The sequence below is a fragment of the Megascapheus bottae genome, chromosome 22 (assembly GCF_031878675.1).
Source record: "Megascapheus bottae isolate mThoBot1 chromosome 22, mThoBot2.hap1, whole genome shotgun sequence".
In the NCBI taxonomy this organism is placed as follows: Eukaryota; Metazoa; Chordata; class Mammalia; order Rodentia; family Geomyidae; genus Megascapheus; species Megascapheus bottae.
The window spans coordinates 5,769,474-5,781,839 of NC_143530.1; the positions used below are offsets into that span (position 1 = coordinate 5,769,474).

At 40.7% G+C, this 12,366-nt stretch overlaps 1 protein-coding gene across 3 annotated transcripts in view; it reads right to left on the reverse strand.

The window, feature by feature from the left end:
• Positions 1 to 12,366, reverse strand: part of Runx2 (RUNX family transcription factor 2) — a 177,498-nt gene that overhangs the window by 42,105 nt on the left and 123,027 nt on the right. For 2 of the 3 annotated variants that reach the window (XM_090355549.1, XM_090355550.1), the window contains exon 6: positions 8,859 to 9,032. The exons of the other annotated variant lie outside the window; for it this stretch is intronic. In XM_090355549.1, the coding sequence (XP_090211675.1) occupies positions 8,859 to 9,032 (174 nt within the window). The remainder of the gene's footprint in view (positions 1 to 8,858; positions 9,033 to 12,366) is intronic. 3 annotated transcript variants of the gene reach the window in all.

Consider the following 12,366-nt stretch of genomic DNA (forward strand, 5'->3'; position numbering starts at 1 on the left):
TAGTATGAAGCTAATTGAAAGGACCTCCAGGACATTGAAACAAAAGCCATATAATGAATGATTGTTGTCCCTAATGTACTATGTTGTCTCTCATCTCCTTTGCTGTCCCTTGGTTATCTCATATTGTTATAGTATCTCACTTTGTTATCTGATATATTGAATTTATTTGTATTTGGTTATTTGAAATTTGATAGGGAAGGGGGGAAAACCAAGACGGGTGGGGGGTGTGGGGGGGGAGGGTAATGGGTACCAAGACATGTGAAAGGGTATCAATGTATGTGAATTAATGCACCTTCTATCTGGCAAATATCATGTAACCCTTTTACTAATTACAATAAAAAATAAAAAATAAAAAAGTCCTATATCTGTCCAGTTATCTTCACCCAAATCTCCAAGGATGAGAAACAATCTTTCCCTCCGCCAAAGTGAGATTTCTCTCAGAGAATTACCCCTCTTGACTTCTTTAGAAGTCGGGAGGAGGGGCCAGGAGCATAACCTAGTGGTAGAATGCTCACCTAACATGCATAAAGCCCTGGGTTTGATTCCTTGGTACCACATACACAGAAAAAGCCAGAAGTGGTGCTATGGCTCAAGTGGCAGAGCTCTAGCCTTGAGCAAAAAGTGTCCAAGAACAGTGCCAGGCCCTGAATTCAAGCCCCAGGACTGGCAAAAGAAAAGTTGGGGGAATATCTAATATATTAGATGGAGAATCTGCATGAGGAAATAATCCTATCACACAGATAGAGGAAGCCAAACAGACACAAACATACAGAGCTTCATTCGGTCAACTGTAAGATAGGACAGAGGAAGTCTGTCCTCCTCCAGAAAAACACAACTGTTTGTGAACTCTAAATCACAGTGTAATAGGATCACACATTGAAACAACCCTGGGGACACTGGCAGAAAGTCTGTAGCGAAATACAACCCAAGGACCATGGTCCTGGGAGATAGCATCAAACTGATGAATGGGAAGAAGGCAAATGGCGGGGGCTCCCTATTCAGGTGAAGAGATGAAGAGGGTAAAGAAACTACCCCCACTCCCATCCCTCAGCCTTCCCAAACAACATTCCTGCTTCTCATTAGAACCAAGACATGGATCTGCCCATTTGACTACGGTTCTACTTCAACTACACACCATGGGTCAACTTTAGAAGTCGCTCCTTCTTTGCTGTGCTCTGTAGGCCATTCCTCCACACTGGGGCCCAGATGAACATGGTCTCCCTAAGTTCCCTGGGAGGGGCTGTCTTTGATGTCAGTGAGCCATACCCCACGACAGGCTCCTGTTCAATCACCATCCCTTCCCATTGTGCTGCTGCTATAACAGCTCCCAACACGCAACATTCTTCTTCATCCTCCTCTACCCACACCTCCACTCCCTAGCTGCCTAAAAATATCTTGTCAGACGTCCCTTCTTAGTGCAGGCAGACCTTTCACTTATTTAACTCACTAAAGAGAGTTTATCATCCTGACTCTTCCATTAAATCTGTGTTTTAAATACTGTCAAGAACAAATTGTTTTGAAAACATACAAAAGCAAATCTTTATCACAATAAGCAAAGCCCTAAAAATAATCTGATGGCCATAACTGGGAATAGTGCCACATAATTTTATTCCCAGAAGAATTTTGCATATATTAAAGGGGAAATGAACTCAAATGTTTTTATTAACTATATTAGTGTTAGTTACTATTAACCTCAATGTACATCAACACCCTGTGTGATGCCTCTTGTGTCCATCCACGATTAAACATCAAATCACAACCTCAGAGCCCACTGTACACGAGCTAGTCTTGGAGTTGGACAGTTCCTTCGAAAGTAGTATCCTGAACCTTGATCACAAAAGATAAAAAGGGATGGGAAAGGTCCTGAGACAACATGGAAATAGAAATGATATGCACACAGTTGTGTCTTCATATATGCATCCATATAAATGGATACACATGCACATAAAACTAAAACTATACAGACAAGGACAGTGCTTTTGAAAATGGGAGAGTGAAACCAAAAATTCCTCTGGGAATAAATCTAGACAGAGGACAAATGGAACATTTTAGGGAAGAGGAGGATCAACAGAGGCCCTTCTCCAGGAAGTGGTCTCTTCTGTCACAAGGAGACCTTGACTCTGAAATGTCAATTCTAGATAGAAGAAAATAACACTTTTCAAAACAGAAACAAGTTTTTTTTCTCAGAGAATCACCCCCTCTTTAAACTTCTCTTAAAGCATAATCAAACCAGAGGATCTTCAGCTAATAAGGGACTTCCAACTGACTGAAATCCAAACAGAGTACTTTTGAGAATCTAATCTGTGGATACTATAAGCAGGCAAAGCAACATGACCCTTACTCACCAGCCCACCACAGGAGATTAAGTCTCTAAAAACAGCACAGGCTATGCCAAAATTCTATTCTTCCTTGGAAGGTGGACACCACAGCTAGACAGCTGTGAAATCCTGTTTACACTCAGGGTTTGTGCTCTTTAAAGAAAGTGAGGAACGAGGCTGTGATCTGCAACTTCCTCTAAAGAGATTTCCTGCTCATGAATACATGTCCAGGGCAGGGAAGAATTTACCTAAGGAGATTTCCTTCTCATGAATACATGTGCCTGGCAAGGAAAAACTGACCTGGCTATGCTGACAAAAGGATCTCGGAAAGGAGAAGACAGACTTCTTTCCATCAACTCCAGAAAGCCACACAGCACCATCAAAGTGCTTCCAACTTCAGCTCTTAATGGGACCACCAGGACTGTGAAGGTTGGGTGCTTCCCTTTACCCTCCCATCCTCATGGATGCTGCCTGCTCAACAGTCCCTGGCCTCCCACTGAGAGCCACCCATCCCCACACCCATTACATCTTCCAGCTTCTCTCATATTACAGAACAAGATGGTCACTCAACGCCTGGAGAAAAGAGGAGACACACCAATCTCAGCTGCGCTTTTCTCTTTCTAAGAGGATTTTACTAGTAAAGGTTTCAGGGTAAGCTGAGCCTAGGACAGCGAAGAACATACAGGCTAATCACTCTGGCCCAACTGGCTCAAGGTCCTTTTCCTTTTTAAAAGCACACTTTTCAAGAGAGTGCAGAGTCAGACTGAAATAAGTAGAGATGATTTTGCTTCGACTGCAAATGATGTCATTTTGATGCTTAGGATTCCTCGAGCAAATTATTTTTTCAGATACGCCTAAAAATATGAACTTGGATATATGTCCACATCACTATGATTTAGTCATGTGAAGGCACAATTTCAGGTACTCCTGAGGATCCTGATCTCCAACAGAGAGAAGGAAAAGAAGTATTTCCTGAGAACTTGAAGGGATGCAGGTGACTCCCTTCCAGACCCTGGTCGCAGTTAACTATAACAGCTGCAGTGGCCTCAGCAAGTCATTTTTCCATGAACAATTCCTTCTGCCTATGAGATATGTCACTTTCCAATTTGTTTCCAGGCCTTAATCCCAATGTGCGTTAAGACTAGGTTGTAAGTGGTAAATAACTGTGTAAATGAACATCATTTAGTTACATAAATGGAGGCAGACTGAAGTGTGAAAAAATATATTTGATTCTCCCATGGATGCATGGTAGTTCACAGAGCCCTGAAACTATCTAAAATCTGTCTTTCATTCCCAAATGAGTATGACCTTGGGTGAGTTATTTTACCTTGTTGGTAACTCAGTGTCAATAATACCATCTGTCTCATTAAGCTGCTGTGAGGGTTGAGTTAAAACCATTGGAACAATGCCTGATACCTGATATACAACTAATATTTAATTTAATAAAATAAGCTTTAAAGTAATATTTGAACTCAGAATAGTGGGTCATACTTCCTGAGGGCAGTCAACGACACAATTATCTTTTCACCACCAAACCATGAGTCACTGAGGCAGCAGTCACTACTTAGGGCAATGGAGACACAAAGATGCATAAAAGAAAATCCTGGACTCTGAGGAGTTCAAGGTCCAATGAAAAAGACAGACCTATTTTGAAGTCATTGCCATTGCCACATGGGCCATGGTGTAATTAATAGAAAGTTGTACTGAGCAATATGGGAGCCTCACTTGGCTTGAGAAGACTGAAAGAGGCAGTATTTAATCTCAGTTTTGACGGAAGATAGAAATGTCTTTGAACAAACAAAACCAGGAAAGGGTGTCCAAAAGAGAGAGAACAGCCCAAACAATGGCATTCCTTTATGATCCAAGAGAAACAATGAGTGAAACCTTAAATGATTGTATGTGTTTCACAAAAGGAAAGCCTCACTGCAGCTACCTTGACAAACTGTCTAGAAGACTTGTGAAAGTATCAGGAATCTAATCCTGGCCAAAGAGCCACTGAAAATGGGGATGTGAGCCAAGAAAACAAACTCTCCTATGTATTTCCTTCCATCATTCACATACAGACTAAACCAATTTTCATTGAATGCTTTAAAAAAAAAACTAAAAAGTTAAGAGTTAAGTGTATATCACGAAGTCAATGATGGGAGGGGAAAGCCCTTGGCTGGTTGTGAGAGAAGTATTATGAGTTGCTGTAGAAGTGTCCCATCTCCCATTGCTTGGCATCTTTCTTGTTTCCTGTGGGTACTCCTCTGAGACCCCATGCCTAGCCCAGCCTCACCTTCCCTGAGTCTTCCTCATGTCAGTACCACACACTGCCAGGTCTGAAAGTCTTAAAGCCTTCCTCTTCTCCTCACTAACAGCAAGATAGCTGCCTATAACAGCGTTCTGAACATAACCCAGATTCCATCTTGGCCTCTTTGGGACCCACTCCTTATCTGACATTGAAACAGATGTTATTTAAGCATATCAATAAATACACGATGCCCATCTTTCGTCCCACATCCTTCAGTAGTAGCCCCTGCCATTAAAAGCTGCTTCCCATGGTCCTCTAGAGCCTCCATAAGCAGCCCTAGGACTCCATCTGTCACTGAAGGTAAACCCCCTGGGGACAGAGAAAGAATCCATATTTTCCATAACGATGAGAGCACGCACCTTCAGAATGAATGATTAACAGAATAGAGGTGTTTGCCCATCCCCAAAATGAGATTAATGGCCCAGTCCACCAACCCTGAGGAACTCAAATCGGCAGAATGATTTTCAGGAGTCCCTGTTCCATCCAAAAAGTAGAGTTTAAGCTGTGATTACCTTGAGAACAAACATTCTACCACCACCACCACATTCTGAGTCAGAAGTAGACAGTTATGACAATCTAGATGCTTCCTGCCAATAGACAAGCAGCAGATGTCTGGATGATTTAAAAAAAAAAAAGAGTTATGGAGAAAGCAACTTCCTCAGGAAGCAGTGGGGAGGCCCTGAGCCCTCAGGCAGAACATCAGCAATCAAAGTCTCCCACAGACTGACACCATCAGACTGGCAGTCAAGAGGACCAGCCCACTACATGGCTACAACTTTTTGCCCCAGGAATTGCAAGACACCTTAAAAAAAAAATAAAAGCTAATTATGAAATGTTAAATGCTTTTGCTTCCTCAAATTTTATTCAACTCTTTTCTATTTTATTTGTTCACTGTTTTTTTTGTTTTTTTCTCTTGTTTTTCTTTGGTGTGAGGGGTCTCAGGGTATGAATCCAGGATGCTGCACTTCCTAGACAAGCACTTTGCCACTGAGCTACATCCCAGACCTCATTTCACTCTTTTAGGGGATCTGGAGAACACCTCTATCTTTACTGTTGCCACAGAAAAGGAAGATTTCTGGTGGAGACCATACACACAACCATGGTTGTTATCTACTACGCAAGATGAAAGTTGAAGACCTCAAGAGTGGCAAGCCAGCGAGAGATAACCAGGTTCTATTTTGCAGTCTTGGTACAGAGAATTGTCAGAATGCAGATGTGAAATGTTGTAAAGAAGTTAGAAAATGTTTTGTAGACTGTACTCAAGAACGTAATTTTAACTATGTATTCTTATGTAGCTCTTCCTTGGATAAAGTCAAATGGTTTAACCACATAGTTTTACAGTGAAATGAGATTTCTGCTATTGTTAATTACTAGGGAACAATGACATCCAGGGATAAGAAAGCAGGAAAAGGCATGACATCCCCACCCTTCTTACATAGGATCATTCTCATCTGAACTTTCACTAAGTTAACATTTAAGGAGACTCTCTGCTGTGCGAGATGCAAAAAATAAAATAAAATAAAATAAATCCCTCAGAGGATTTAAAGTCTAGCAAAGAAGATAAGGAAAATACACAGAAGCTAGGAAATAAAACAACCCAAACTACTATTCAGAGGACAGACAAGTGGTCTTTGCACAAAAATATCAGGACTATTTCCTGAAGAAGGTAACACAGTGAGCTTGAAGGATGGATGATAAAAAAGAGAAGCCTCAGGAAGAGTAAAGGGAGAGAAGATGGGTCTGTGGGCTGGGGCCTGAGATGTGGTATCTGAGGGCCAGGAAGTAAAACCAACCTATTCTATTCAGCCAAATCAAAAACAGCACTGAGCTTCCTCCTCTGCTACTTACATTGCCTAAGACCAAATTCTTTACATGTAATAGACTCAAACGTTTGCTTATTAAATAAGCAAGAAAACAACTTCGAAAATGCAATCTGTCTTCAATTCACTCTGACATTGCAGCTTCCCACTTATTCTTGGATTTCTGGGTCAGCTAGGTTCCAGAAGAATTCTGTTCATCTTTGGTGAGAAGGTATGTTCTTCTGTCTCTGTAGCCCTGGAGTACATGACCAGGAGCAGGGAGCACAATCTGTGTACATGAGCACCTCCAAATTTGAAACCTTTACAAAATGCTCATGAGTCCAGCAACTTGTGGGTAAGAAGAGGAAGAGGAGAACAGTAACTATTCCTCATGAAAAATTCAATCCTACTAACACAATGGTCCCACAATGAAAAGCTAATAGTCTTATAAAACTTCCAAGAAGCTATCGGCACCTATAAATACACACATTCATAGTTTTACTTCCAGAAATACACACAGGGGATGTATTCACTGATCTGCCACCAACTTGCCCTGCAGTTCCAGACAAGAAGCTTCATCTTCCCTTCCCTCCAGTGGGGAGGAGTGAAGAGAAGCTGATGATGGAGGACACATGGAAGTACCACATTCCTGATCTCAAATGATCTCCAGCCACCCACATCTCACCTTTTCAGAGCCTTGCTCTGGGCTCACAGCCTGTGCACAGGGGTCCAGCAGAAACACAGACCCTCCCCCGACTTTCCCCCTTTAGCTTTAATGATACCTAATGTACCTCTAGATTCTAAAATGTCCACTCATTCCATTCATGACCTCATCTTTAGATTAAGTACAAAGTCTTCTTAAGTGATGTTAGCATCAGATAGATTCCAAAGGCCATTTGAAAAACATTAGTCATATCTATAACATAATTAGCAAATAGCTAAAGATAAGATCATAGAAATCAACATTGAAAGAACAAAATAGTTACCAAATCATAGAACATATATGCATGAGTCCACTACAAATCCTATAGACACATACAAAAGCAAACACATATGTATATTGTGTATACACACACATACATACTCCAAGGATTAGTATTGGGGGAAAAGGACACCTATTACAAGCATTAATAGATGATTTAAAACTCACAACTTGAAATTCATCATTTCATATTGTAAGTTTGTGTAAATTTCACCCTTGGCATTTTAATCATGGCACGGGTCTAATGGATGTACTAACTTTTTGAGTCCTCCATAAGCTTTGAAGTGTTCACAGGTTAAAACAGGGTAATTCATGGAACTCTCAATGCAGTGGCTTGGTTTTCTTTGGGGCTGAGATACTTTATTTTTACAATTCTGTATTATTTTAACATACTCATGCAAACCTAATAAGCACAGAGACAGTGAAAGCAATCTATGTAAATCTCCAAGAATACATTTAACTACACAGTATGGACAGAAAAATAGGAAAGGTAGGGTAATTTCGTTTATAAATAACAATGCCTTGAGACCATTAAGGTCACTCAGCCTAACCACTGCAGGCAAAAATCTAACCATTAAAAAGATCTGCATTGATGGCTTACCGTACATTTTATTTTGACTTATTTTCCCTCTCTTCTAGTCTAACTCTAGCAATGAAAACCATTAGATGACATATAGAATCCTTTTTAGCTCTCAGTACGTTTGATCTGTGAATAAAAGATCTTATAATGATTAGCACTCTCTTGTCTCTGTGACCTCAAAGCAATCAAACTACTCCTAAAATAAGATCTGTTTTTGCATTAGGGCTTAGGCGGGGGAGAAAGAAAAAAAAGTTGGAGATCTTAGTGTACCAACTGTGAGTGATTAGCCTGCAATGCAATACTGATGTTAATTTTTAAGAAGAAATGTAAAGCAAGCATCTCAGCAGAATAAATATGAAAAAGGAATGTCACGTGAGGAACCAGCAGTAAATGTGAATCAGAAGCAAATTCTGTCTGCCCAAAGAGCCGCTCATTGACCCTGCCTTACAACTACTAATCAGCTTTCCTGTTAGCCCTGGGCAATTTCAAGTCAACTTAATGGAATCATTAGACATGTAAGAAGAAATGTAAGCCCAAATCCAAGTCAGTAACACTAATCTCCTAATATTGAGGGTGTGATGTTATCCCTACACCACCTGGATACAATATAGAAACTTTAACATTCTCCCAGAGAGCAAGTTCTTACCATCCTCCAGTGTGCAGGCAGACATGGGCTGCAAAGTATAGCAGCCATAGAAATTTCCTCCACCACCCACCGCCCACCCTGCCCCAGAAAAGTAACTGAATACCAGAAATCAGTACCTCCAAGGCTCACAATAAGCCATTTCCCAGCTCCAGAACTTTTGAAGTGAACACAGCTCCTCTGGTAGCCCCTCACCCCCAAGCCTGCCAGAATCTGCAAGTGAAACCTAGGAGTCTGTCTTACCTGTAATCTGACTCTGTCCTTGTGGATTAAAAGGACTTGGTGCAGAGTTCAGGGAGGGCCGTGGGTTCTGAGGCGGGACACCTACTCTCATACTGGGATGAGGAATGCGCCCTAAATCACTGAGGCGGTCAGAGAACAAACTAGGTTTAGAGTCATCAAGCTTCTGTCTGTGCCCTGGAAATAGTAAATCATAAAATAAAAGCATATTAATTAGCTGAACAATTTATCATGCTAAATAGATATGTGAACATACATACTTCCTGGTTTAAGCCAAGGGATTATCAATATGGATATTTATAATGAAGCATTTATAATAATGCCTTCCTTTATACTATAATAATAATAATGCCTTATGAGCATTATCTCATGGCAAGCTTTCCTCGTTCTCGTTTATAAATGGACAGTGGAGTGCTCCAAGGGGGACTTGGAGTTAGGAATGTAAGAGGTTCTCTTTGGGTGTCTCCACAAAGCTGTCTCATGGAAGAAGGGCAAAGCACGTGTGCCTGGGGCCAGGTTTCCATGTTTCACGATGGAGAACTGCCACGTAATACAATGGAGAGCCGCCATCTATGCGAGCTCCGAGTCCAAGTGTGGTAAGACACACTGCCATAAAATTGAGGAAGAGGCAAATGCTCTCTTCAAAGAGAAATTTCCGTGATGCTCAGAGGGGCATTGGCTTTTTCATTTCCATGTTACAACTATCCCTATTCTGAAAGATGAAATCCATGTTTAATTTAAGAGGAAACACATAGAGAAAACTCAAGAAAATCAAATTCTCAAAGTAATACAGATATTTGGGGATGGCGCCAAAGCCCCGAAGCAATAAGCTCACAGAGAATGTCTATTTTTCTTTTGATTTTAACTCTACTACTAGTTTTTGATACAAGAAACTGAAAATTATCCTTTGAGTAAAAATATGTGACAATTCATTATTTTATTTATCTTTAGTTATACAAAGAAGGGGTTTCAATGCAACATGTCCATTTATGAGTACAGTTTATGAGCACTTTTTCAAATCTTTCAATTCCTTCAAATCTAACACCCAAGAGTATTCTATATATTAAAGAAATGTGCACATTAAAATATGTTCAAGGTATTAAAACTTTTTTTAAAAAAATCACCTAATCATTCTGTGTGTGTGTGTGTGTGTGTGTGTGTGTGTGTGTGTGTGTGTGTGTGTGTGTGTGTGTAGCCTGGGCACTGTCTCTAAGCCTTTTTGTTCAAGGTTAGCCCTCTACCACTGGAATCACAGTTCTACTTCCAGTGTTTTGGTGGTTAACTGGAGATAAGTGTCTCACATACTTTTCTACCTGGGCTGGCTTCAAATCCCAATCCTGAGATCTCAGCCTCCTAAGTAGCTGAGATTATAGGCATGAGCCAAGGGCACCCAGCGCCAAGTCATTCTTAACAAAGGAATATTGTAGTGTCTGTGCAGTCACAGGAAGGCACCCAGCTCTACGTGCAAGGTGGTAGAATGTGGGGTGGTACAAGGCTTGCTGAGCAGCTGTGGTGTCTAACCACAGTCAGAAGCATAGCAGAGTACTCCTCCTCTACACTCTTTACCAGAGAAGCTCGGGGTCTGACTCTAACGACTTGGTAAAAATGATTAAGAGTCCAGAATTGATTCAAGAATCGTTGAGAGGATGAATAAATTATCTGCATTCCAGAAAAAAATCCTAAGGGAATCAATTATGATTATAAAAGACAAAACTGATACATAAGGATTATGATAAGCCTTGGAGGACGCAAATTCATCCCTGCTCTGTGAGAACTCAGACACCATGCCTTGCTTGCCATATAGGAGAAGAGCAACAAACACATCAGGATAGGGTTAAGCTGAACATTAGAATTTCCAACTATAAGCTGTCTTCAGAAGACAAATTCCTTATTTTATTTGCCCCAAAATGTATTTTCCTGTCTCCTTTTTCATTGCTTCCTCAGCCCAAAGAAAACAGAGAAGAAGCCAAGGCTTGGTAATAGGAGTAGAGCTGTCTCCATGGCCAAACATGTTCCAACTAGGCCCATTAACTGAAATGTACCCACTACCCTACGTCTTGCCAGAGCAAGCTTGGGGCATTCGCAGTAAAAGGGGACTATCAATAATAGAAAAATGATAGGGAAAAAACTAAGGCAATCTGTTCTCCATTAATGGTTATGTATTCATAATTTCGATTTTAGATACCTAAAGGACTTTTAAGAGTGACTCAGAAGAGTCCTTGGACCCCAGCTAGTAAGACAGGTGTTTACAGATGAACTAAGTAAAGCCTGTAAAGGTAGAGCACGTGTTCTCTGGTCCTCGGTAAGTGACCCACTGGGGCTTGTGTTATATCACAACCTAAGTCCTTGTTAACTGAACTCTCTATTCATCATGAGGCATCATCAAAACACTCTTCTCCAAGCTGCTACCAATGGCTAAAAACAAATCCAGATCATACAATGATATAATTGAGGCACCCAGACCAATAAACATAAACAGACATAGTAGCACAGATTCAACTACAAAGATAGCGACTCACCTCTTACCTATTACCAAATGGCTCTAGTCAACTTGCCAAACTTCTATCAATACATCTTGCTAGGCCTAACTAGTCTCACAATTACAGAATTATACGGTACTTGTAACAGATCCATAGGGTCTGGCACACACATACACACACATACACACACACACAAGTATTGGTGTGGTGTTGATACAGTTGTAAACATTAACAAGACATCATATGGAATTGTCCCTGGGAGTTAGTTTTTAATAGGTCATATTTTTGGAATGGCAGATTCCCTGAAGGCTAAGGGAAAGCCACATGTTCCTGCATGGTTCTTTTGTACACTGAGACTTTATGTGGGGCATGGGTCATAAGAAAGTTTAATAGGCTTTGCCTCTGCCTTCCATAGCCTTTTCATTAGGTTTTCATGGAGACTGCAAGAGATGAGAGTTCAGTGGAGAAAGGTGTGGATACAATTTTTATTTATTCTTAGCCTAGGGCTTTAAGGAGTGATAGGAAGTAATAGACAAGAATAAAGGACCTGGAATAAAGCGGCTGAAGGCTCACATTTGTAATCTTAGCTAGTCAGGAGGCTGAGATCTCACATTTGAGGTTCAAAGCCAGCTCAGGCAGACAAATAGGAAAGACATTTTCCAATTAACCAGCACTTCCAGTCACCTGGAAGTGTGACTCAGGTAGAAGAGTGCAAGCCTGGAGTAGAAAAGCCAAACAAGAACATGAGTTCAAGCCACAGTACTAGCACAAAAATAAATTAATAAATGAACCAACAAAAGACTTGTTATGGCACCGGGAAGGAAAATTTTTAACAGGTGAAATTTAAAATGGCTCGATGATCTTTTAGAAATTATCTTCAAAGAAAGTTAGCAAGAATCTACAGAGAGTCTAGAATAATTCAAGAAACTTTTACCTGGATACCCACATATAAAAATATGCACCCTCTTCCTGGAGGTGCCTACTCAGTCAGAGCAACCACGGCAACCACAATAAAACTCTTGCAATTCAAT